Source organism: Mesoplodon densirostris, chromosome 3 (assembly GCF_025265405.1).
Source record: "Mesoplodon densirostris isolate mMesDen1 chromosome 3, mMesDen1 primary haplotype, whole genome shotgun sequence".
In the NCBI taxonomy this organism is placed as follows: Eukaryota; Metazoa; Chordata; class Mammalia; order Artiodactyla; family Ziphiidae; genus Mesoplodon; species Mesoplodon densirostris.
In genome coordinates, this window is record NC_082663.1 from 148774509 (window position 1) to 148801332 (window position 26824).

Here is a 26824-nt window from a genome sequence, read left to right on the forward strand (position 1 = left end):
TGCGCAGTGTCCGGTCAGGGGCATTCAGGGGCCGTGGGCTGTCCCCTCGCCCTCCCTGTCGTCCAGCGGGCCCCGGGCCACGTGGTGAGGCCCCTCGGGACCCCGGTGCCTTCCGGGTGCCGGGCTTCCAGAGTAGAGTCGGGGAGCCCTAGACTTGGGGTTCGGGACAATCCCTCGTCTCCTAGCCCCAGAAAATCCAAGTCACCCGGCAGGGATGGGGGCGCTGCTGGGAGGTGGGGAGACACTGCCCGGACTCGTGCACTGCAAGGATTTCACCTCCATGTTTGATGGGGAAAGTCAGGTCTGCCGAGAGATGGGCAGGAAGTTGCCTGGAGACACAGCAGCAAGCGGGGTGGGGCCTGGGGAGAGGCCTGCGGGCTGGGCTCGGCCTCGGCCCAGGTGGAGGGGCCGGTGTCCCCGATGGTGAATGGGGACGCCCCCGCTCGTGTTCACGCGGAGAGCTGGGGGGCCTGGGGTGCAGAGGCAAGTGCTGGGTGGAGGTCTGAGAGTGGGGGCAGGGCAGGCATGTGGGAGACGGTGTCCACCTGGCACACAGGTGACCCAGACGGGCATGCAGAGTGCACCTGCAGCCCAGCTGGGGGCCAGAGGCCAGGGTGGGTGTGCCTGTCCCAGGATGGGCATCCAGCCAGGCCCCTGCATCTCTGCCTGGGGCCCAGCCACACCTGGGTTCTGCTTCCCAGGGGGCAGGCACGGGGCGGGCTTGCGGTGGTTTGGGAGCTTCAGTGCTCACACCTGTTCCCTCCTGCCTCAGCTCCTTCCCTCTCCAGTCCACGGAGCTCCCTCCCCGCTGTACCCTGGGCCAGGCTCTCCTCTGCCTTTTGCTTCTGGAGAGCCCGGGGGCAGCCGCTGGCCACACCCTGCCCTGAAATACTCCAGGCGACTGTGAAGGGGGTGAGTGGGTTTCCCAGTGACACCTAAGGAGGTAAGGAGAGATGGAGCTCCCCTCCCCTGCCAGAGGAAGGGCCCTCCTGCCCCAGGCCCTGGGCTGGGTCTCGGGGACCTTCCCTGCTGGTCTCTGCTGGGGAACCCAGGGCGCTTGGCTAGGATCCAGGAGGTGGCTGCGTGTGGGCAGGGGGTCTTGGCTGCTGGCACCATGCCTTGAGCCTACGGGTTCCAGGGCTCAGGGAGACAGAGGTGGCCAGCCAGTCTGGGCTGTACCGGGATCACCGCTTGTCTGTGTTGTGAACAGGATGCGGGCCTGGAGGAGCCAGGAGCTCCCTTCCCCCGCTTCCCTCTCAGCCTGCTGTGCCTGCAGCTGTGTTAGGGGTATTTTTGAGACAAATATGAAGTGCCCCCAAGAAGGGAAGGCCCTGGCAAATGAGGCGGATGTGACAGAATGGGCTTGGCTTTCTTTAAGATTAATGCGGGCCAAGGGCTGTGAAACGAGTATCACCTGACAGCCTAACCCGTCCCCCTCCAGAGAGGCGTGGAAGGTGGACCAGGCAGCCCCCGGAGGTGGGGGTGAGGTGACTGCCCACTGCAGTGGGTGTGGGAGTGGAGGTTTTTAACGACTGGGTGGAGACCGTACTGGGCAATTTTTTTTTTTTTTTCTGGCTGAGCCACTTGCGGGATCGTACTTCCCGACCAGGGATTGAACCCAGGCCCCAGCAGTGAAAGCACAGAGTCTTACCACGGGACCTCCAGGGAATTCCCTGTGTTGCGCAGTTTAAATGACCGTTGGATGTGTTCTTTTAACCTAAGAGTGATCAGAAAAGTTATTGAGAAAGTTTTCACTAGAGAGAGACAGCTGTCCTGTGCCACCTGGGGTTTGAATGACGTGTGGGAGAGGGAAGCTCTCAACGGATGGGTAGACTGATCAGACGTGCATATACACGTATGTGTACATTGTATGCACACCTATATGTGTGTTCACATGTGCACACACGTATCTGTACACATGCGTGCATGCATGTACACGTGTGTGCATGCACGTTACCTCCACACGTGCGTGATGAGCTTATGCATATATACATGCGCACATGTGTGTGCACATTATACAAGTGCTCCTGTGTGACATACACATCACCCACACATGCCTACACACGTACATGAACGTGTATTATAGACATATGAATACACGTGTAGATTGCAGATATACATGTGCATGTATGTACACATCCACACGTAGGCAATATGCATGTACATGTATACACCCAGGCACACACACGCACAATATCTACACACGCGTGTATGCGTATGCCTTATGTGCCTACGTGTTATATACATGTATGTATACATACCTCTGGACATACGTATACACATGCATGTGTGCACATCATCTGTATACATGTGTATGCATAACACAGGTACGTGTGAAATATGTGCTGTGCTTCCAAGTTTTGTTCATGGACATCACGAAACACACGTAAGCATGTTGGTCTGTGTATATGTCAGGGCTTATCAACAGAGGTGGACCCAAGCCCCGTCCCCGTCTTCTGCAGCCCCCGCCCTTTTCCTTGGGTCTCACGTTTCTCTAACAGAACACGTCAAGTGTCCGATGCATCTCTGGGACTTGCCGGTTGATGATCTCACCACATGCCTGTGCCGGCTCGTTTCTCCAAAAGCTCCTGTTCGCTAGGACTTGGGCCGCCCACCTTCTCACTGTTGACAACCCACGTAGGTGCCGTAGTTCAAAGGGACTGTGGTGCCAGAATGTTGAGGGAGGCAGGTGGGTGTAGAAAACCCACAAAACATGAGTGATACCCACTGCTACCGGCTCTCTCACCAAACGCTTTATTTCAAGACAACTCTGCCCCCTCCCCGCCACCCCACCTCCAACCCCCGGGCGTGCTCAGCGCCTGGCCCAGACACACGCACAAGACTTCCTGCATCTCCTGCGCAGACTGACCCAGAAGCCCTTGACCCTGAGGCCCTGCTCAGTGTGCAGCAGCTTGGGGATCATGTAGGCCAGCCATACAGACAGCAGGGTGGCCCCCGTGAGCAGGACGATGGTGATCTCAGGCGGGAAGATGGGCAGTGGGAAGGCCCCGTAGACGTAGACGCTGAAGGTGGTCTCCAGGTGACAGTAGCTGCGAGGGGCGGGCAGGGAGAGGCCGTGGGGCACCGCCTTTGGGGGCCTCACCCTTCACCCCAGCAAACTGGTTTTATTTATTTTTTGGCCATGCTGCTCAGCTTGCGGTATCTTAGTTCCCCGACCGAGGGTCGAACCCAGGTCCTCGGCAGTGAAAGCGCAGAGCCTAACCACTGGACCGCCAGGGAATTCCCTCGGCAAACGTTTTAAAACTCACGGGGACAAGAGCTGGGCCTGGAGCATTGACTCCGGGCACTGAGTTCCATTTATATCCACTTAACTTCTATCCTCTATAAATCTGTGGTCGTCTCTGTATTGTGTTGGCCAAAAAGTTCGTTTGGGTTTTTCCGTAACGTCTTACGTATTTTAGCAGAGATCGTATTTTTCCCCAGGACCCCTGTGGTCCCCTGCTCTGGAGACAAGGGATTCCCCCCCCCGCCTCCATGCCCAGGCTCAGTGTGGGGGGCGGGCAGAAGAGACCAACAAAGCACTCATCACAGTGGACGCGGAGTGGGGGGCGTGAGGGGGGCCACAAGCGTCCCTCAGGTGGCTGCGAGCAGGTGGGGATGGCAGGATGGAGGGAAGGACACCTAGGTAAGGGGGGGAAGTCGCTGGGGGCTCTGATGGAGGCAAGGTGCAGGGAGGGCAGGGGATGAGCCTTGCAGGCAGACGCCTCTCTCCCCCGGGCATCCCCAGCCTGGTGCCTTCTGCCAGTGGCATCCCAGAGCTGGTCCAGGGTCTGGGGCCTTTAGGGAAGGCAGGGTCTCCCCGCGCTTTTGGGGGTGGACTTTGTGTCCGTCTGGAAGGGATAGGTGATGGGGGAGCGGGGAATAATGCCGCCCATATTCCCCCTCCCAGTGGGAGACGTTAATGATCTGAACCAGCACAGTGGGTGGCGAGTATTAACAGCCAGCTCCTGGGGCAGGGTTGGGCTGGCCTGTAATGAGTGTCAGTTTCCTTTCCGTGGTGTCAGTACTCCAGCTGCCAGCGGGAAGCCAACCGGCTTGCAAAATCCCTGGATATCTAATGATCCGTGTTTGGGAGCCAGTCTACACCGGCCCCTGCACCCCACCTGTTAGACATGGCATGAGGGTGACTCTGGTCCCTGAGGGCGGGGACAGGGCTGCTGGTCATCGCTGTTCCCCCGGCACCCAGCATGGCCTTTGAATGAGGATTTATTTAGGAAGTGAACAAATGTCATCCTAGAGGAGGGAGAAAAGTGGGTCCCCCTCATGTGTGCAACCTGCCCCCAGAGAGCCAGCTCTTCCCCCAGGGGCCCTTGGTACAGGGCGACTCACCTGTAGTATGGATCCACGATGGAAATGAAGAAGATGTAGATGCCGTTTCTTTGGTCGAAAACGACCTTGTTCTCTGTCGGGCCTCCCAAGATCTGATACGGGACTTTGGGCCATCTCAAGGGTGCATTGTTGTTAGGGTCGTGGCAGCTCACATAATTCTGGGGAGGAGGACAGAGACATGCCTGCTGGCCCCGGGGGCCGGGAAGGACCGTGCCAGCCCACAGGCGCTACTGCCGCACACACGGCCCCACCGGTGCCACCACCCACCAGCACCCAGGGGTGTGAGTCCAGGACCAAGTGCCCGCTGGGCAGGCCCGCCGATTGGTGACTGTGGAGCCTTCTTCCCACCTTCCTTCTCCTGTGCCTGCCCCAGCTTTGGGGGCTGCAGGCATAACAGCTCTGCTCACCAGGGTCCCTTGCAGCTGTGAGTCTTGGTATGAATCAGATGCTGCTGATGGCATGTGCTCTTGGTGTTATGGGCTGAGTTGAGTCCCTCCCACAAGTCATATGTCAGAGTCCTAACCCCCAGGACCTCAGGTGGTGACCTTATTTGGAGATGGGGCCTTTACAGGGAATCAAGTGAACATGAGGTCACTAGAGTGGGCCTGATCCAGTATGGCTGGTGTCCTTAGAATAAGGGGAAATTTAGACCCAGAGACGACACGCCCAGGGACAAGGCCATGGGAAGATGAAGCAAGCGATTGGGGCGATGCATCTACAAGCCAAGGAATGCAAAGATGGCCAGCAAATCACCAGAAACCAGGCCAGAGGCCTGGGACAGATTCTCCCTCATGGACTCAGAAGGAACCAGCCCTACCGACACCTCGATCTGGGACTATTGGCCTCCAGAGCTGGGAGAGGATAAATTTCTGGTGTTTAACCCATCTGGTTTGTGGTCCTTTTGTTACAAAGCCCTCGCTAACTAACACACCTGGGGAACCTGACGGGGGAAGGGAGACAGAGCCACCAGGGCTTCTCGGGAAGCAGTTGTGGGTGCCCAGGTGGCAGCTGTGGCTTCTCCACCCTGCCTTCAGATCCCGGGGTGTCACATAAAGGGGGATATGCCCTTGAACTCCACTGTTTGCCCTTCACCGTGGCATCATGCTGGCTCCCTGAGCTAAACACATACTAAAGGGTCTCGCCTACACTTTGATCTTCTGCACTATTTGCCTGTGGACTCAGAAGGGAGGGTGGGGCTAGGCTTGTAAACAAGAGAAGAGATGGAGATTCCCAAAGCAAAAGTGTCAAAATAGCAGTGAGTCCAACGTTATGAGAAATAAGGAACTCGGGACTTCCCTGGCGGTCCAGTGGTTAAGACTCCGCGCTTCCACTGCAAGGGGCATGGGGCTGATTCCTGGTCGGGGAACTAAGATCCCGCATGCCCCGTGGTGCAGCCAAATATAAAGAAAGAGAATAGAAGGAACTCATTTTGCATGGCAAAGTAAGCAAAAACCGAAAGACAAAAGAGGCAAACTGGGGGAACTATTAGCAAATTACATTGCAAATAAAAGCTTAATCTCATGGGTCTATAAAGAGCTCTTAAAAATGCAGGGAAGGGGCTTTCCCTGGTGGCTCAGTGGTTGAGAGTCCGCCTGCCAGTGTAGGGGACATGGGTTCGTGCCCCGGTCCGGGAAGATCCCACATGCCGCAGAGCAGCTGGGTCCATACCGCAAAAAAAAAAAAAAAAAAAAAAAAAAAAAAAAAAATTCTTTGGGAGTAAAAGAAAAAAAGCTGGACCGCATACAAACTATGTGAAATAAAATGGAGACAGCTGCTTTGCCTAAAGACCATTTATTTGCCACAGCTAGCTCCACCTCATGGTTTTTAGTGTTTTAGCAGTTCAGTGGCTGTTTAACAGCCAGCCCATCCAATGACTGTGCTGGACATGCAGGCACTGTGGCTCTGTCTTGATAGAAGAGCCCTCAGGATTCTACAAAATCGGCCACCAGGGCTGATGGGGAAAAAAAAGTAATGGGACAATCTCTTAAATGCATGCATGCCACTTTGAACGAGAGGGCTAATAAAAAGAATGCAAATACAAACACCGGCACAGTCAGAAAATAATAAATAAGCAAAGCTCTGTGTGTGGCTTCTTCTTTTTAAAGAAACGGTCAGGGTGGTGGTGTTTGGGTAATATTGCGAATGCACAAAACGCATACCCGAGTTGTAGGAGTTGCACGCTTTAAAATCGTTCATTATCGGTTATGTGAATTTCACCTCGGTTAAAAAATAAAACCAACGTCACCAACCAAAATATATGACCAAACTCACTCGATGGAATGGGGTGTAAGAAACGGGTGAGGCTGCGGGCTTTTAAGAAAGCAAATACAAAATTAAGGAGCCAGGAGTTCTCGCCGGAACCGGCTTTGGGCGCGAAGAGCGCGCGCGCCCCTGCTGGTGACCTGGCCTCATTGCGCCGTGTTCTTGCCCTTGGCGTTGAGAGGCTGAGGGTGGATGGAAACTACTTCGTATGCGCCAGAAGCCCCCCCACCCCCAGAGGAACAATGCGATGTCTTCCTTTCGCTGACGCCATAACCTTGTCAATCGTGTACCAACCAACGTTTGTGATAGAAACGCTCGTTGAGCAGAACGGACCGTAAACATAATCAAGGCCCTTAAATAACGGGCATTTGGATGGTTCCAGAATTTTGCACATCATCAGCAGTCTGCTCCATGAGCGCCTTCGTCCCTACACCTCCGATCATCGTCTCCGATTCCCTTGGGAGAGATTCCCAAAGAGTTTGTGCGTCTTACGTTTCCATCCCCTGCCGCCCCATCTAGAGACTGAATGTCTGCAACGCCCCCCGCCCCATTCATATGTTGAAACCTACTCCAGAAGGTGATGTATTAGGAGGCGGGGCCTTTGGGAGCTGATTAGGTCTTGGGGGTGGAGCCCTCCTGAAGGAGCTTGGTGCCCTTATAAAGGGACCCAGGAGTGCTCCCTCCTCCTTCTGCCATGTGAGGACACAGAAGGCACCACCCAGGAGCCAGACACCAAATCTGCTGGCGCCTTGATCTTGGACTCAGCCCTCAGAACCGTGAGAAACCAATGCTGCTGTTACAAGCCGCAGGGTCCATGGTGATCTTACAGCAGCCTGAACAGACTGAGTCGGCCCCCAACACACAGTGGGCCTGACCAGTCGTCGCCTTCTGCGACCTGTTTTGGGAATAATCAGAACGCAGGCCCTACCTCTCGGTCCCAGGCGAAGGGCCCTTTGTCGCCGGCCGTCTTGGCGATGGTGGTCCAGTTCTGCGGCTGGGAGCTGCAGAGGGCCATGTCTGCCGTCAGGGAGTACGTGTACGTGAACAGCCCGTTCACCTCCAGCAGGACGTACTCGGCCTCGACCACCTCCTGGAACTTTCCTTCCCTCCACCTGGGACACACCATACACAGGCAGGGCTGCTGGGGGGCCGTCGGTGGGGTGGGGCTGGGGGCCCTGACATGTTGTGAGACCATCTGGGGGTGGTGGGAGGTGGCAGAGCAGGGCAGGGCCACCCTCTCCCCCCACCAGGCTGACACTTCTGGGACAGACAACACGGATATGCAGTGGCAGGTGGGGACAGGACGCTGACGGGGTCGGGGTTGCTTATTTGGACAGGACGCTGATGAGGTCGGGGTCAGGGACTGGGGGTTGCTTATTTTTTGACACCTGCAAACATTCCAGAGGTATACATTTAGGGCGGTGAATTAAGGTTGTTCTAAATCCTTATTTGGGGGGGGATTCCCTGGTGGTCCAGTGGTTAGGGGTCCGGGCTTCCACTGCCGCGTACCCGGCTTCCATCCCTGGACGGGGAACTAAGTTCCCCGCAAGACGTGGGGGCCAGAAAAGAGAAAAACAAAACTTATTTTTGGATGCACGTTTGTCTCCTGCCAGGTTGGGGCTTACACCCCTCCTCTGATGGGACCCTTCCCTTGTTCCTCACCCCAGGCCGGCAGGCACCCCACCACGTGGCAGCTCTGAGTTAGGGGCGTGCCCAGACCACAGTCTCACCTGGGTGTGGGACTGAGGCCACGAGGAGCTAACACGTGACGTTCTAATGAACCTAAGTGTTGCCACGTGTGAGTGGTTTCTGCCACCGTTCAGTCCGTCAACAGCTATTTAGTGCAGTGGTGTGCGGGGGCGGCGTGGGGATGGGGACGGAATGAAGGAAGACAGAATCCACGGAAGGGGGCAGAGCCAGTGGCATGGCCTGAAATGTGTCCCCCAAATGCCTATGTGAAGCCCTAACACCCAGTGCGACTGGATTTGGAGGTGGGGCCTTTAACGAGGCAATCAAAGTTGAGTGAGGTCATAAGGGTGGGCCCTGATGCCACGGGAAGTGGCAGCCTCTGCGGCCAAGGAGAGAGGCCTGGGGGAAGCAGCCCACACCTTGAACTTGGACTTTCGGCCTCTAGGACTGTGAGAAGGTCAGTGTCTGCTGTGTAAGTCCCCGAGTCTGTGGTGTTTTGTTAAGGCCGCCGAGCTAAGACGGGGAAGGGGAGGGGACGTGTGAGCTGAGAGCTACGGAGGGAAAAGGCAGGGAGAGGATGCGGCCAGAGCAAAGGGGTGGAGAGGGCTCTGGGGGCCTGTGATGATGGTGAGGGCGGCGGGGGGCTGGCGGGGAGGGGGACTGGGGGGTGGGTCCTCACAGCTCCACCACCGGCTTCCATGGGGTGTCGTAGTAGACGAGAATGGGGCAGCCCAGCTTCTCGTAGTGGTAAGGCACCTCCAGGTCCTCCGTGGCCTTCTGACCCCGGAAGTTGGGGTCGTAGGCTTCCCTGTGGGAGAGCAGGACACAGACACGGGCGAGCTCCCACCAGGCGCCCGGACGTCCACCCACCCACAGCTCCGCTTCTTCCCTGCACATGGGGTCACGATCATGGAGGCGTGTCTGAGCGGGGGAGTCAGAGTCATGGTCGAAATGACCTTGGGACCCCTGCGGTGGTTGACATTCCGGGTCCACTTAGCTGGGCCCCAGCACCTCGACTGTGGTCAGATGAGATTCTGGGTGTTTCTGTGAGGCTCTTCTTTGGGGCAGAGGTTACTACTGAAATCAGTAAAGTAGTGCTCTCCCTAATGTGGGTGCAGCTGGAGGCCTGAGTAGAACAAACATGGGCCTCCCCCAGCAAGAAAGAAGTCGGCCTGCAGATGGCCTTGACCTAGAACTGCAACTCTTCCCTGAGCTGCCAGCCCCCAGCCTCCCCCATCAGACTGTGCACTCACCAGACCTCTACAGTCCGGGAACCAAGTCCTTAAACTAAATCTCTGTCTCTGTCACTCTGTCTCTGTCTCTCTGTGCCTCTGTGCCTCTGTGTCTCACACATACATCCTGTGGCTTCTCTCTCTCTGGAGACCCTGACTCACACACTCTCACGCCCCCAGGCGCTCTGGCTGCAGCCTCACTGGCTGGCAAGTCCAGCAGCACCGGTTTCCGTCTCGGCCGTGGGTCTGGGTGGGGGACGGACTCTTGGCTTCTGTTGCAGGGGGGAGGGTCACGTCGTAGAAGACCCACGAGTGTCTTCCCATGCCAGGGGGTTGGTGGTGTGCACCAGTGTGGGAGGGGCTCTCTGTGCCGCCCTGCAGAGGGGGTCACCTTGGCCGGCCACCCCCTCCTGCCTTGGCTGGACAGTGTCTGGCCAACTCCGCTAGCTGGGATGAACAGGGGACCGGGCTCCAGGAGCTGGTGGCAGGCTGGGGAGGGGTCTGAAGGCTGGCCCAGAAGGTGGCAGAGCCTGGGCAGACCTGGGCCAGGGGCCCTGCCCCATCACACTGATTCCCCAAAGGCCCAGCCACCTTCCCTACCTGTCTGCTCGCTCCCTCGGATTCCTTGTGGGCTGGATATCAATTGGCACGGTATCGATTTTAAAATGATTCTTTTTTTCCTGTCTTCAAAAAAAATTTGTTTTCTTTCCAATACGGTTTAAAAATGATTCTTGGGACTTCCCTGGAGGTCCAGTGGTTAAGACTCTGAGCTTCCACTGCAGGGGGTTTCAATCCCTGGTGGGGGAACTAAGATTTCTCATGCTGGCGCGGTGCAGCCAAATACATAAATAAAAATTTAAATAATGATTCTTGATTCGCCTTTGGCTCATGCATACCTAATGGTCATGTGTTTGTGGGGGGGGGCTCACCTCTCAATGACGTAGCTATAGTTGTCCTGAAGGGCCACGGGGTCGAGGACGCCATTGTAACAGGCTGAGATTTCACTGCGAGCAACAAAAGATAGTAAGAAGCTGCCTGAACCCATGCGGGACCAAAGAATTGTGAATTGTTCCCTTTGACATATGTTATCTCCCCATTGGTTGAATTTTGAGCCCTTTCTTACTTTCTGGTTCTCCAAGATGCTCCAGGCTCATCTTGAATCTTCCCTGCCTGGCCTAGAATCAGCCATTTCGCCAAGGAGCCCTAATTCCTTGTATTGGAGACTGATGTTACACATGGAGATGTGGGAGCTGGGTGTCCTGACGTTTGAGACAATCCTTTCCCTGTTTTTCTTTGTACTGTTACCATGTGTGCATGTATTCTTAAGCAACATGCAGTCCTCCCTTGGTATCTGCAGGGGATTGGTCCAGGATCTGCCGTAGATAACAAAATCCGAGGATGCTCAAGTCCCATAGTGGGGCCTCTGTATGCTCGGGGTCCACAGCCACAGATTCAACCAGCCACGAACTTAAACACGATCCACCCTTGGCTGGTTGAATCCGGGGATGCAGAACCTGCAGATACAAGGGCTGACTGTAGTTTGTTTTTGCCCGATTTTGGATTTGTTTTTTCTGTGCCACCCAGCTTGTGGGATCTTAGTTGCCCAACCAGGGATGGAACCTGTGCCCCTTGCAGTGGAAGTGCAGAGTCCTAACCACTGGACTGCCAGGGAGTTCCCCTGATTTTGGATTTTTTTTTTTTAAGACTAGAATCATGCTGTGTATTCTTTTGATTCCATGCCCACGTTTGTACGATTCATCCAGGCAATTCTGCCCCTTTCGTTTTCACTGCTGTGACATTCTGTTGTACCAAAACCCTGCACTTGGTTTACCCATCCTTCTGTCGATGGACATTTCAGTTGGCTTGCTTCCAGCTTCCAGAGTAATGCTGCTGAGAACATTCTGGAACCTAGATCAGTGCAGATGTGCATGAGTGGAATTGCTGGTGGAAAGAAGTGCTTTCCAAAGCAGCCGAAAAATGTACACGCCCACCGGCAATGTCTGGGAGTTCCTGAGGCTGCCAGAGGGGTTCCCATCCTTATAGTACTACTTTCCAGGCTTTGTCAATTCTGCCATGCTCGTGCCGAGTATCGGTCTCTATCGTAGCGTTCATTTTCATTTTCCTATGAAATTGACCACTTTTTCAACACCTTTTTGTGTTTATGAGCCTTCCCCCCCCCTTTTTGGGGAGTGCGTGCTTAAGCCTTTTGCCCATTTGTTTCTATCCTTTTTTTTTCTGATTCGTAGGAATTCTTTATAAATTCTGGATACAAGTCCCTTTTTAGTTACACGTGTGGCAAATACCTTTCCCACTCTCTTTATGGCAGCAGCTTTGAATAGATTGTTTTAAAGACTTTCCTGCACATATGTTCTAAATACTGCTAACATCATTTATTTTTTTATTTTTTTATTTATTTTTTTTTTTTGCGGTATGCGGGCCTCTCACTGCCGTGGCCTCCCCCGTTGCGGAGCACAGGCTCCGGACGCGCAGGCTCCGGACGCGCAGGCTCAGCGGCCATGGCCCACGGGCCCAGCCGCTCCGCGGCATATGGGACCCTCCCAGACCGGGGCACGAACCCGTATCCCCTGCATCGGCAGGCGGACTCCCAACCACTTGCGCCACCAGGGAGGCCCTAACATCATTTATTGACTCAATAAAGCGTTTCCCTTTTGGGGGGAAAATCTGGTAAAACCGTCACTTGACTTTATTATTGTCCCATGCAGTGGAGCGCTGAGGCTGGCTCTTACTAGCTCCGAGAGACAGCTGTTATATCCTCAGGAGTTTCATGAGCCAGTAGAGACTCACTTTGGTAGTGATCTGTAGGCTCCATGGGAGCATTTACACCACGGGAATTGGCAAATGCTACAAATCTGGGCCCCCCCCCCCAGAACTGGCTGTCGCTCATTTGCTGGCACACCACTGCCCGAAGGGGAAAACGTAGGGCAGTTTGGCCAGTCTTCAGGGGTTCTTCCTTTCTTTTTCTTGGTCTCTCATGGCTGCGTTCTCTGCAGTAACTATGGATCCTGGAGGCAAAGTTCCTCAGATTTTCAGCAGGCGATTAAACCCCAAATCTCTGAGCAGTTTTATAAATTTACTTATTTCATTTATTTATTTTTGGCTGCATTGGATCTTCGTTGCTGTGCACGGGCTTTCTCTAGTTGCGGCGAGCGGGGGCTGCTCCTCCTTGCGGTGCGTGGGCTTCTCACTGCGGTGGCTTCTCTTGTTGCGGGGCACAGGTTTGAGGCGCGTGGGCTCAGTAGTTGTGGCAGGCGGGCTCCGTAGTTGTGGCTTGCAGGCTCTAGAGCGCAGGCTCAGTAGTTATGGCGCATGGGCTGAGTTGCTCCGCGGCATGTGGGATCTTCCCGGACCAGGGCTTGAACGTGTGTCCCCTGCATTGGCAGGCAGATTCCTAACCACTGCACCACCAGGGAAGCCCTCTCTGAGCAATTTTCATCAAAATGAGGAACTCAGGGACTAAAAGGGAGAAAGGGAATGAGCAAAGGATGAGGGAGCAGGGAGAACATGTAAATTTCACCAAGTCGGTGGGGGTGGTGGTGGAGAGGGCAGCCACCCACTGTAGACTCTAACTTAATCTGTTAGGATTAATTATTGAGCTGTTCGTTATGGAAATGTTAAACGTATGCAAAAGCAGACAGAGTAGTGTCACCCGACTTTAGCATTTATGAAGCAATGGTGACCATATCATCCAGTCCCCACTCCCCACCTCGCCACCCCCCACTTCTCCCCTCCCCACCCCATATCGACATACTCACTTCTGAATGACGATCTTCTTCTCCAGGTCACAACCGACTGAAATGAGGGCTGTCTGCAGCGGCGGGGGGATGTGGGGGGGAGAGACAAGGCGGGGATGGGGACGCTGACTCCGGTCAGCGAGGGCACCATGAAAGCCCACGAGGGGGCGCACTTGACGCAGCCGGGACCAGAAACCCTGCGCCTGGGTCGCAATGCGGTGTCCAGGTGCCTGGGACTCACAGAGTCAAGTCCTAAGAGCCTGCCTGATCTGTGGGGCACCGCTAAGGTCCCGCCATCTGATAACCCCCAGCTAGTACACCTGCTCCGAGGTTGGTGTGTCCTGAGGCACAGCCCTGGGGGAAGACGATGGGGAAGGGGCAGTGACCTTGGCAACCAGGGCAGAATCACCTCCGTTTCCAGATCCTGAGTGTGAGCTTAGCCAGCCGCTAGGGGACAAGCCAGCCAAGGCCTGCTGTCATCAGTCTTAACACTAAGGACAAAGAGTATGGGACAGCAAAAGTTTTGGTCATACCAGTGGCTTAAGGTCCAAGCATGAAATTTCTTTGTTGGCTATGTCCAGAGTGATGGTTGATATTGAGGGTCTCTTTATGCTGCAAGGCAATGGGAGTGTGTGTTATTGCAGTAAAAAGCATCGACAACCCACTCATTCATTTATCTATCCATCCACCCATCTTTCCATCCATCCATCCACCCATCCATCCATCCATCCATCCATCCATCCATCCATCCATCCATCCATCCATCCATTTCTCCATTCATTCATTCATCTGTTCATCCAGTCTGTCCAGAATATTGACCAAGAACATCTGCTCACACATGGTGGCACCACCCTCCCTCTAGTTTCTACCTCTTCTTGAGTCAGTTTTGTTAATTTATATATAATTACTTATTGAAAAGAGCATCTGAGCCCGTTTTGTTATCACCTAGCTGCATATAATGTTTTCTCATTGTTCTTTTTAAAAATTTTTTTAATTTTTAAATTTTTTTTTATTTTTGTCTGTGTTGGGTCTTCGTTTCTGTGCGAGGGCTTTCTCTAGTTGTGGCAAGCGGGGGCCACTCTTCGTCGCGGTGCGCGGGCCTCTCACTGTCGCGGCCTCTCTTGTTGAGGAGTACAGGCTCCAGACGCGCAGGCTCAGTAGTTGTGGCACACGGGCCTTGTTGCTCCACGGCATGTGGTATCCTCCCAGACCAGGGCTTGAACCCGTGTCCCCTGCATTGGCAGGCGTATTCTTAACCACTGCACCACCAGGGAAGCCCTGTATATATATTCTTTTTCAGATTCTTTTCCATTATGGTTTATCACAGGATATTGAATCTAGTTCTTGTGCTATACAGTAGGGCCTTGTTGTTTACCTATCCTATATATAATAGTTTGCACCTGCTAACCCCAAACTCCCAACCCATCCCTCCCCCACCTCCCCCTTCCCCTTTGCAACCACAAGTCTGTTCTCTATATCTGAGTCTGTTTCTATTTCATAAATAAGTCCATTCGTGTCACAGTTTAGATTCCACAAATAAGTGATATCATATGGTATTTGTCTCTCTGTAGGAGTTTAATCGTTCTCGCCTTACTGTCCTTGGAGTGGGGGAGTCTGGATCTCGGCCCTGATTCCTTGGCTCCTGCTAAGGGGACACCCTGGGGCCACCCACCACTGCCACCCGGGTGATGACATACCTGGAGGGGAAGGTGGGGTCAGCCCTGCCCCAGTGCTGCTGCTGCTTCAGTGAAATGTTCTGCAGAAGCAAACGAGAAAATGCAGCTACAAGAGTGGAGCAGCCCAGGGTGGTCCCGCAGTCAGGGTTCAGGAGAGACGGAGGGCAGGATGGGGGTGTTGGGAGGAGGAACCCGGGAGCCATCCAGCCTGCCTCTGGTTCTAAGCCCGTGAAAGGCTTCTGGAAGCTCATGGGAATGACCCCCCTTCTCCAAGCTCCCTGCCTTTGTCCGGGGGACCCAGAGTGGGGCGTGACTTAGTTTCCCCTCCTACTTAGCTGTGATGTGACATGGTCTGATCCAAAGAGTCTGTTGTGGTCTGGGGTCAAGTCCCAACTCCCTGGTGTGACTGTGAGGCCTGGCTCTGCCCTATGGATCCCCCAGACCCATATTTGGCCAAGACCCTCCCGGTGGCCCTGGCTTGTCTCCTGATGCCTGGGTTTCCCAAGCTAACTCAGGTGTCACGCCCTTCCCGGGTGGGTCAGGCTCCCCGCCACATCCTCCTTGACCCTTCTGTGTGACACCTGCTGCCCTCACTCTCTGGGGGACTGCTGCCTGCCTGGGGTGGGGGAGGGGCGGGGGCTGTGTCCCCTCAACATTCCACAGCACCTTATCTGGGTGTGTGTAAGGAAGGGAAGCAGGAAGGAGGTCCGACGAGGGACACCCTGAGGCGGCTGGACTTGGCTGGCCCAGTCTGTCAAGGCCGAGCCCCTCTCCTTTGATCCCGGTTTGGGGGGGGAGGGGGAGGGGGAGGGCGAGCTCACCAGTCTGTGCTTGGTGTTCCCGTCGTAGGTGTAGCCGTCCTCGTAGATGACAGCCTGCAGCCCCAGGGAATGGGGGTTGCTCACCATCACCTGGGGGCGGGATGGGAGAGGCACGCTCTGTAAGGCGCTAGCAGGCGCGGCGGGGAGCAGCTGGGGGCGCACCCACAGGTGACCCCGGTCCCCCTTCAAACTGAAGACCCAGCTTGCTCTGCAAACGCAGCTGCCGGCTCTGTCCCCAAATGCACTCGCCCCCCGCCACCCCGTGTCATCCACACCCCCTAACTGTGGCTCTGAGTCCCGTTGTGCAGAAAGCCTGGGGTTGCAGCCTGCAAGACGCAGAACTGTCCCTGGTGCGCGGAGGGGCCCGTCCTGCAGGGGTGGTGGAAGGGGGGGAGATGAGAGGGCACAAGGCAAGAGCCAGAGCCAGCCTGGCGCCCCCTCGCGGGCCCTGGTCCCAGCTGGCTAGACATCCCCTTGAATCCTTACACTGGCCCACCCCCCAACCCCCGTTTTCAGCTTGATTGTTTGCACCCAAGAGTCCAGGCTTGGACACGTGTGTTTCAGGTCCAGGAACGCCCACTGTTTTTCAGGCATCCCCTCCAGGAGGGAAGCCGGCGCTGGCTGAGCTGAGAGGGAGGAAAAGGCATTTTTGGAAAGGTTCTGGGGCAGCTCCGAAGAAGGGTGGAGAGCCGGCACAGAGGTGGTGGGAGAGGAGGCTGGGCTGGCAGATGGACAGCCACGGCCAGGCATGTGGACACTGATGAGGAGGAAGAGGAGTTTCTAGGGGGCTTCCTGAGTGAGTGTGTCTTCCGGGAGGATGGCAGGGAATTTCTAGATCCTGGGAATTGTGGGCACAGGATGTGAGGCCAGGGATGCTAGGGATGCCAGGTATCAGAAACACTTGTCAAACAGATAAAGCAGGGCTTCCCTGGTGGTGCAGTGGTTGAGAGTCCGCCTGCCGATGCAGACGACACGGGTTCGTGCCCCGGTCCGGAAATATCCCACATGCCACGGAGCGGCTGGGCCCGTGATCCATGGCCGCCGAGCCTGCATGTCCTGAGCCTGTGCTCCGCAACGGGAGAGGCCACAACAGTGAGAGGCCCGCGTACCACACACACACACACACAAAAAAATCAGATAATCCATGCTTACTAGTGGGACTGGTGATGTGCTGGGCCGGGGTATCATGAGGGCCGTCAACTCCAACTCACTGTTCATATCAATGGTATACATTTTATTTTCAAAATCTGCCTGCAGAAGTTCCACCTAGTTAGAAATGCAAAAAAAAAAAAAAAAAATCCATCTGTCATTCATTCAATCAGATCAAGCCTCTGTTCCCCAAACTACAGGGCAAGTGGTCAGTAGCAGGAGGGGGCTCCCCAGGATGGAACCTTCCAGTCTCTCGGGGGCAGCAGCCTGAGCTGTCACTCAAGCCACTGTCTTCCCTGCTAGACCCTGCACTCGCAGAAGACCCTCAAGGTTTCCCCCACCCCCGGACCCAGCCCTGCTTCTCTCCAGAAGTACCCTGGCCCCTCCACTCCCCGCCTGACTTCTGCAGTAATTGCCTCCTTGCGTTTCTTCCTAGAATTATTGCCAAGCGTGCATCCCTAGATGATATAATTTTTCTGTTTGCGAACATTTTGTCTTTTTAAGTCTCTTTCAATCCACAGCTTCCCCTCAATCACCTTCATTTTCCTTTCTAGGCATCTTTGAAGAACCCAGACCATGGGACCTGTAGATTTCCCACTGTCTGGATTTTCCTGGGGCAGATGGACACATGTTCCTATGTGCTCTGCCTTTTTGGCAGATGGGTGGCTGGATCCATCAGATTACGGTGGGATCGAATTGGCAAGACCCAGCAGGTGAATGCTATTCCGTAGGTGGCACGTAATGGCCCGCTGTCTCTCTTTTCCGACGCTGGGGTTGCCACAGGGCGATACCTTATCATTTTGTTTTCATATAGTCACCAGAATAATTTTATAAAGAGACCCTTTCCCTGTGCTGACCCAGTAGAAGGGTGTGAAGGAGAGGAGGAGAAATGCTTGCATCTTGCCTTTTATATATCTTTTTTTTTTTTTTTTTTGCTGCGCACGGGCTTTCTCTAGTTGCAGAGAGCAGGGGCTACTCTTTGTTGCGGTGCGTGGGCTTCTCATTGTGGTGGCTTCTCTTGTTGCAGAGCACGGGCTCTAGGCATGTGGGCTTCAGTAGTTGTGGCTCGCAGGCTCTAGAGCGCAGGCTCATTAGTTGCAGCGCACGGGCTTAGTTGCTCCACGGCATGTGGGATCTTCCCAGACCAGGGCTCAAACCCGTGTCCCCTGCATTGGCAGGCGGATTCTTAACTACTGCCCCACCACATAAGCCCTATTTATCCCATTTTTAAGACAGTGGGTTGGTTGCCTGCTGTGCTAGGAGGGGAACCAATAAGTTGCTTCTAATTCCAGGTCTGGGGTTGGCAAGGAATGACAAGGTTAACCGAAATGTCCTGTCCTGGCAAGGACTGCCCATGTGCATCCTGGTCTCCTGGTGAAGGTGGCGTCTGCCAGGCTATTTACCTCGTCCAGACTCTATTCTTTTTTTTTTTTTTAATTTATTTTTGGCTGCGTTGGGTCTTCGTTTCTGTGCGAGGGCTTTCTCTAGTTGCGGCAAGCAGGGGCCACTCTTCATCGCGGTGCATGGGCCTCTCACTATCGCGGCCTCTCTTGTTGCGGAGCACAGGCTCCAGACGCGCAGGCTCAGTAATTGTGGCTCACGAGCCCAGTTGCTCTGCGCCATGTGGGATCTTCCCAGACCAGGGCTCGAACCCGTGTCCCCTGAATTGGCAGTCGGATTCTCAACCACTGCGCCAGCAGGGAAGCCCCAGACTCTATTCTTTAAAAGGAAATCTCTAAGGCCAGTCCACACTCAGGCAGGGGTCATTCAATGCCACCTCCTGGAGGGGAGAGTATGTACTTACGTTATTTGGAACTCTTCTGTGATGGAGAGGTGTCTCCCATCCGTTTATTTATTCAGTCATTTATTTACATCGTTATGGACTCGTGTATATTTATTTTATACTTTAGCTTCTTATCCAATACTGTGTTATTTTTGTGACTCACAACTATTTCAGCTTTCATCCATAGGATCTTGATATGCTACATAGTCACTTTGTCTTTTTTGATGGGGAAACACTATTTGCTAACGCCATCTTTCTCAGAACAGTTTCAGAGGCCAAATAGTTGCATAAAAGCCTTGCTGTTGCTTCCTCTCTCTCTCTCATTCTCTCTTTCTTTCATTTTCCTGCACTTTTCATAAAACCAGCAATTCCCAGACATGCCAGACATGTGATTTCAAAGACCCACAGGAAAATGCTCAGGGCTGGGGAATGACATTTTACTGTGGCAAGTAAAGAAAATAAGAAAAAAACCTGTTCCCATCTATTAGCACCATCATCTCATAAAAGGATGTTTTAGACAAAGTGTGTTTTATCGATAAACTGTACGTGGCACAGTTGCCTTTCTTTTATTTTTCATTTCACTGATCACCATGGACTCAAAGGCCCTTTGGAAATGGACACTCTAACATCTTTCTGGAAATTAATCCATAGTATCATGACCACATACTTTGCAGACATCAACTTGGAGTTGGGGATCCATGAGAATCGCCTGGATGTTCATGGGGCACTTCTGGAAATCAGAAGCTGGAAAGGCTGAGTCAGGAAGTGGGGTCAGTATTTCAAGCATCCCCACGTCAGTGAACATCAGGACCGCCTCTTCGGACCAGATGTTTTGGTCTGCAAACTAAGAGAAAAATGACTTCTGAGATCAGCTCATTCTCATTCTTTTTTGAGGATTTAACCTTTTTCTTATGATTCATATTTAAAGAAGGTAGACCAAAAAAAAAAAAAAACCCCAAACCCTAAGAAACCAAAAAACCAAGCAAAGTCATAAGTACACTTTGTTGAGGCACCTACTCTTCAGGTGTAAAATTAATTAAAATTACTGTTATATTATCACTATTGCTATTAAAAATACTATTACTATTTTAATAACTAGAGCAATTTCTTCAGAAAAAGGATCAGACAAAAGAAAAAGAAAAAGGATCAGACATTTGAGAGGAAGACTGTTATTCTTTACCAACCAGGTAGCACCAGGATTTTACCTACTTTTTTTTTTTTTTTTTTTTTTTTTTTTTTTTTTTTGCGGTATGCGGGCCTCTCACTGTTGTGGCCTCCCCCGTTGCGGAGCACAGGCTCCAGACGCGCAGGCTCCGGACGCGCAGGCTCAGCGGCCATGGCTCACGGGCCCAGCCGCTCCGCGGCATATGGGATCCTCCCAGACCGGGGCACGAACCCGTATCCCCTGCATCAGCAGGCGGACTCTCAACCACTTGCGCCACCAGGGAGGCCCTTTACCTACTTTGATTAGAGAACTTGACAGGATTCCCAGGCTTCCATAGTATAAATTATTCTCCCGAGTTAAAATGGCCAGTTCATTTTCATCTAGGGAAAACCAAACAAGACAGAACAAAAATTGAAACAAGGGTTGTTTCCATGGACAAAAATATAAAATATGTTAAATATTAAAATTAGAAAATTACCCCAAATTCCATCATACAGACCAGGGGTCAGCAAATTTCTTCTTTAAAGGACGAGATGGGGACTTCCCTGGTGGCGCAGTGGTTAAGAATCCGCCTGCCAGTGCAGGGGACATGGGATCGAGCACTGGTCCGGGAAGATCCCCACCATGGAGCAACTAAGCCCATCCACCACAACTGCTGAGCCCGTGCGCCACAACTACTGAAGCCCGCCCATGCTCCGCAACAAGAGCCCATGCTCTGCAACAAGAGAAGCCACCGCAATGAGAAGCCCATGCACCGCAACGAAGAGTAGCCCCCACTTGCTACAACTAGACAAAGCCCACGTGTAGCAATGAAGACCCAACACAGCCAAAATAAATAAATAAAAAACAAACAAACAAATAAATAAATAAAAGGAGAAAAAGGACGAGATGATAAGGATTTTCTGCTTTGCTGGTCATGTGATGTCTGTTACAAGTATTGGACCTTGCAAAAGCAGCTTATGGATATAACTTGTAAATGGATAGGCAGAACTATGTGCCAATAAAACTTTATTTAAAAAAAAAACAAGTGGTGGGCTGGAATTGGCCCACAGGCCATGGTTTGCTGACCCCTGTTGTAGGTAACGACTGTTAGTATTTTAGTAAACATCCTTTCCGGTAGTTTTATATATGTGGGGATTATATTCTGGGACCCTTCAAGCTGCTTTATATTTTTTTCTCTCTTTTTTTTGATAGTACAAGTTCAGTTTATTTATTTATTTATTTTTAAATTGAAGTATGGTTGAAATATAGTTTTCTTTCCTTCCATGTACATGAGTGTACTTGGCCCGTTGGCATTCTGGTGCCTGGATGAACCACAACTTATTTAACCAATGCACCACTGATGGACACTGAGGTTGTTTCCAGTCTTTGGCAGTTACAGAGTTCCAAGGAATGCAAGACATCATTAAAAGGTTTTATGAGAGGGGATGGCAAGATCCAATGTACATTTTTATTCTGTTTAAAAAAGACAGGGACTTCCCTGGTGGTCCAGTGGTAAAGAATCTGCCTTCCAACGGGTGGGATGTGGGTTCGATCCCTGGTCAGGAAACTAAGATCCCACAGGCCGCGGGGCAACTAAGCCTGCGTGCCACAGCTACAGAGCTCACGCGCCTCAACTAGAGAGTCTGAGTGCCACAAACCACAGAGCCCACGCGCTCTGGAGCCTGCGCGCCACAACACAAGATCCTGCGTGCCTCAACGAAAGATCCCGCGTGCCGCAACAAAGAGCCAACACAGCCAAAATGGTCAATCATTCAATGAATCAATCAATCAATCAAAAATAAATAAAATAAAAAAGGAAGTTTTCAGAAGAAGCAAGGTTTGGGGCTCTATTGACACCTGGGGCAGGATGGTTCTTCGTGGTGGGGCCGTCGTGGCCACAGTGGGGTGTGGAGCAGCATCCCCAGCCTCCACCCAGAAGATACCAGGAGCCCCCTGAGTCGTGATGACTATACATGTCTCCAGACACTGCTCAGTGTCCCCAGGCTGAGAGCCAGCGGTTAGATGGAGAAAAGGGATCCCTCAGGGCAGCGGTAAGCTATGGGATGAGATTCCAGATACACAAACCTGAATGCAATCCTTGCAAGTTTGGACCCTATTCTTTAGAAAATAAGGAACCAATTCAGCAATCCCACTCCTGGGCATATATCCAGAAAAGGTGAAAACGCTAATTCAAAAAGATACATGCACCCCAATGTTCACTATTTACAGCAGTCAAGACATGGAAGCAACCTAAATATCCATCAACAGATGAATGAACAAAGAAGATGTCATATACGTATATAAAATGGAATATTACTCAGCCATGAAAAAAGAATGAAATAATGCCATTCACAGCAACATGGATGGACCTAGAGATTATCATATTAAGTGAAGTAAGTCAGAGAAAGACAAATGTCATATGATACCATTTACATGTGGAATCTAAAAAAATGATACTAATGAACTTATTTACAAAATAGAAATAGACTCACAGACATAGAGAACAAACTTATGGTTACCAAAGGGGAAAGGGGGGAGGGATAAATTAGGAATTTGGGATTAACAGATACACACTACTATATATAAAATAGATAATCAACAAGGACCTATTGTATAGTACAGGGAACTAAACTCAATATATTATAATAACCTATAATGGAAAATAATCTGAAAAAGAATATATATATTCAGTTATATATAGAGATATGAAACTGAATCCCTTTGCTGTACACCTGAAACATTGTAAATCAGCTATACTTCAATAAAAAAATAAAAGTTTAAAAATATAAAAAAAGAAAATAAGGAACCATTAAAGATTCTAGACATGGGAAGTGATGTGTACTCATGGCTTAAAAAAAAAAAAGAGGAGGGGGAAAACAGCCCATAGAATGGGAGAGAATATATCTCTGATACATATTCTCATCCCATCTCTGATAAGGGACTTGTATCCAGAACATATAATAATTCAGTAATAAAAGACAAACAGCCCAATTAAAAAATAAGCAAAAAATAAGCAAAAGATCTAAATGGACATTTCTCCAGAAAAGATATACAAATGGCCAATAAGCACGTGAAGAGACCCTCAACGTCATTAGTCAGTAAGGAAATGCAAATCGAGGCCACAATGAGATACCACTTCACAGCCACTAGGACGGCCCTAGTGAAAAAGACAGAAAAAGCCAAGTATGGGTGAGGATGTGCGGAAATTGGAAAGGACAAATACTGTGTGGTCCCATTCACAGGAGGTCCCTAGTGGAGTCACGTCCATAGAGACAGGAAGTAGGATGGTGGGGGCCAGGGGCTGGGGGAGGGGGACGGGGAGTTCGTGTTTACTGGGGCAGAGTTTCAGTTACACACGATGAATACATTCTAGAGATTGGCTGGACAACATTGTGCCTATACTTAAAACTGTACTGTGCACTTAAAAATGTGTTCAGAGGGTAGATCTCATGTTAAGTGTTGTTACCACAATAAAAAAGAAAATGATGGGTGATGGAAAAGGCAAACAGTAGAATGACTCACATGATAAATACGATACCATTTTCATAAAAAGCAACCACAACATCTATCCCCCTACCAAGTTATTACAATAATATTCACCATATTCCTTATACTGTATATCACATCCTTGTGACTCAACACTTCATAATGTAGGCAAGTGTCAAATCACTATGTAGTACACCTGAAACCAATATAATAGTGTATATCGACTCTATTTCAATAAATGAAAAGAAAAAATGGGGAAAAAAGGAAAAAAAAAAAAAGCAACCACAACAAGCTACACAGATGGCGCTGTACATTTTCTGCAGGTCCATATTTAATATATGTTGTGAGGCTTTCAACTGGCTAAAAAGATACTTTCCAGATTCCTAACTGTGATGACCTTTAGGAAGCCAAAGAGGGGCCTGGATTCAAAAAGCTGGTCAAAAGGACTTTAATTATAGTTGTAATGTTTAAAAAAAAACTTTTAAAGGACCATGCATCACTGGCATAATTATAAATTACTTTTACATCATTACTTTCTATCATGATAAATTAACGTTTAACAGATAAATGGACATAGACAGTAGGAGGTAACTCAGTGATGGGCAAACAGGGAAATATGGGATCTTAAAAGTTACACGGGTGGGACTTCCCTGGTGTCACAGTGGGTAAGACCCTGTGCTTCCAATGCAGGGGGCCTGGGTTCGATCCCTGGTCAGGGAACTAGACCCCACACGCATGCTGCAGCTGAGAGTTCACATGCCACAACTAAGGAGCCTGTGAGCCACAACTAAGGAGCATGCCTGCCACAACTGAGACCTGGTGCAACCAAATAAAAAAAATATTTTTAAAAATTACATGGGGACTTCGCTGGTGGTCCAGTGGTTAAGACTCTGTGCTTCCACTGCAGGGGGTATGGGTTCGATCCCTGGACAGGGAAGATCCCACATGCCGTGCTGCGTGGCCAAAAAAAAAAAAAAGAAAAGAAAAGAAAAGAAAGGTCACATGACTCCACAGTTTGCTGCACTATTTGCCTCAAATAGTGAGAAGCGTGTGAGGAGCAAAATTACACTGGTGGGTTTCATTTTACCAGACTGAACCAGCAGCAGGACAGCAGCAGGACAACAATTCACTGGCAAAGAACTCCTGGGGGTGCCATCTGTCATGGGCTGAATTGTGTCCCCTCCAAACAAGATATGTTGAAGCCCTAACCCTCAGGACCTCCCCAGGATGTGGCCTGATTTGGAGCCAGGGTCTTTACACAGGTGGTACGGTTAAGGTGAGGTCATTCGGGTCAGCCCTAATCCAATAGGACTGGCGTCCCTGTAAAAAGGGGAAATTTGGACACAGGCATACACAGAGGGAAGATGATGGGAAGGCACAAGGGGAAGACGGCCGTCTGCAAGCCGAGGGGAGAGGCCTCCGAAGGAACTGGCGCTGCCGACACCTTCGTCTCAGACTTCTGGCCTCCAGAACTGGGAGACAATAAATGTCTGTTGTTCTAATTTGCCCAGTTTGGGGTGCTTTGTTAGAGCAGCCCCAGCAAACGATATCCAACTGACATTCCATTTCATTGTGAAAGGGCACAGAAGTTTCTGCTCTGAGTTCCAGAATGTGTAATGACTGTGTTTTGTTTCTGTTTTGGCCAGGCTGGATCTAGGGGGTCAGAGGTGAATAAGTCAGGTCTAAAGCACTTCTAGAAAGCTACCCATAGGTCGGGCACGCACTGGCAGCAACGCTGTGGATGGTGATGTTGGCTTCAAAGATGGAAGAATACAAGATGTGTTGTCCTTCTCGCACCTGGACAGGGTTGACCAGCTGACCTAGGAGATGACAGGGCAAATCGTGAGACGTGTGCACGTATTAGGAAGGGGATCCCCTGCTGCCCACCTGGCCCGTCGGTTTATGACTCAGATGATAAAGAATCAAAGAAAATGCAGCCATGAGATGCAATGCTGTAAAACATCACATAGAATACATTAGGTTTAAGAAAATCCGACCCCCGCCCCCCCTCCGCAATCTTCTTGATGTGAGAGCTCTGAGGAATGGACTGGATACCAGGTGAACTGCAGGATGCCTTTTACTATACAGGTAGCATGTAATCAGGCAGAACTTTCTTTCTGGAATGCACCCCCCACCCCATGGCCAGGCCAGCCTTAAGCCCTTTTCTTGCATTGGAAGGAAACAGCTGTGTTCAGGTGGCTGACTGGTACTAGGGGGTGTGCTGCAATTGTGGGTGCTCTGGCAGCCACTATTGTGCCCAGAGGTCCCTGACAGCACCTCCTCCTGGGGGGCTGCCTTTTGCTCTTCTCCTTACTTGGGCTGGTAGGCTGGGGCTCATGTGTCTAGGCTTCAAAACAAGATCTGCAGTTCCTGGACTCGGCCCCTCTGCCCTAGGCATCCAGTGACTTTCAGAACCTGCCTACAGGGCCTAAATATCCCAGGAGGAGGAAAATGGGGGTTGGGGGATCGAAGTGAGGATGGCAAAGTGACAATGGGCTTGTCATCATCCACTCAGGTCAGGGGAGAGAAAAAATGACCGCTTGTGCTTGCCCACCCTGAGCCTGGGCCTCGCTCACCTGCGTTTCGGGAAACCAGCAGGCTCTTCTCAAACCAGAAGATCAGGATGCCTTTCTGGCCCGGGGCAATAAGGATGTCAAGGGTCCCGTTGTAGTCAAAAGGCAGCCCGAAACTGCGGTTCAGGGGGTGGTCTGAGTAGCCGAACATGGCCTGAGAGAAGAGTATTGAATCTTGAGCAAGAAAAGAAATGACTGCAATAGAACTGTGTGAGTCCATGTGCTTTGTCACTGGAACTTTCTTCAGACCTTATTACCTAGTCCGGTGGTTCTCAGCTTGGGGTGATTCTGCCCCCAGGGGACACTGGACAGAGTCTGGGCTCATCTGTGTATGTCATGACTTGTGGGGCTCCTGGTATCGAATAAGTGGGGGCAGGGTGGCTGCTTTACACCCCACAGCACCCGGGATGGGCTCTCACGACAAAGGACACCCCCGCGGTGCTGAGAGCCCAGTTCTTTCTCTCCTTCTGCTCTGCCACGCCCATGTTGGTGCCCTTGTACCTGGATTTTTTTTTTTTTTTTTGCGGTACGCGGGCCTCTCACTGCTGTGGCCTCTCCCGTTGCGGAGCACAGGCTCTGGACGCACAGGCTCAGCAGCCATGGTTGACGGGCCCAGCCGCTCCACGGCACATGGGATCCCCCCGGACCGGGGCACGAACCCGTGTCCCCTGCATCAGCGGGCGGACTCTCAACCACTGCGCCACCAGGGAAGCCCTGTACCTGGATTATTATTCAAGCTGATTTCCCAGGGCTGGTCCCCAGATTCTTTTCTTTTTTTTTTTTTTGACCATGCCCTGTGGCTTACGGGATCTTAATTCCACGATCAGCAATCAAACCCAGCCCTGGCAGTGAAAGCACAGAGTCCTAACCACTGGACCGCCAGGGAATTCGGCACCCGCACCCA

At 51.8% G+C, this 26824-nt stretch overlaps 1 protein-coding gene across 1 annotated transcript in view; it reads right to left on the reverse strand.

The window, feature by feature from the left end:
- Positions 1-2812: 2812 nt before the first annotated feature.
- Positions 2813-26824, reverse strand: part of CATSPERD (cation channel sperm associated auxiliary subunit delta) — a 39224-nt gene continuing 15212 nt past the window's right edge. The window contains exons 9-22 of the mRNA XM_060094497.1: positions 25924-26074; positions 25072-25167; positions 20177-20259; positions 19382-19558; positions 16935-17048; positions 15783-15872; positions 14983-15041; positions 13819-13897; positions 13307-13359; positions 10463-10537; positions 8981-9109; positions 7541-7724; positions 4351-4508; positions 2813-3050 (exon numbers count right to left, since the gene is read on the reverse strand). Coding sequence (XP_059950480.1) covers positions 2813-3050; positions 4351-4508; positions 7541-7724; positions 8981-9109; positions 10463-10537; positions 13307-13359; positions 13819-13897; positions 14983-15041; positions 15783-15872; positions 16935-17048; positions 19382-19558; positions 20177-20259; positions 25072-25167; positions 25924-26074 — 1686 coding nt within the window. The remainder of the gene's footprint in view (positions 3051-4350; positions 4509-7540; positions 7725-8980; positions 9110-10462; positions 10538-13306; positions 13360-13818; positions 13898-14982; positions 15042-15782; positions 15873-16934; positions 17049-19381; positions 19559-20176; positions 20260-25071; positions 25168-25923; positions 26075-26824) is intronic.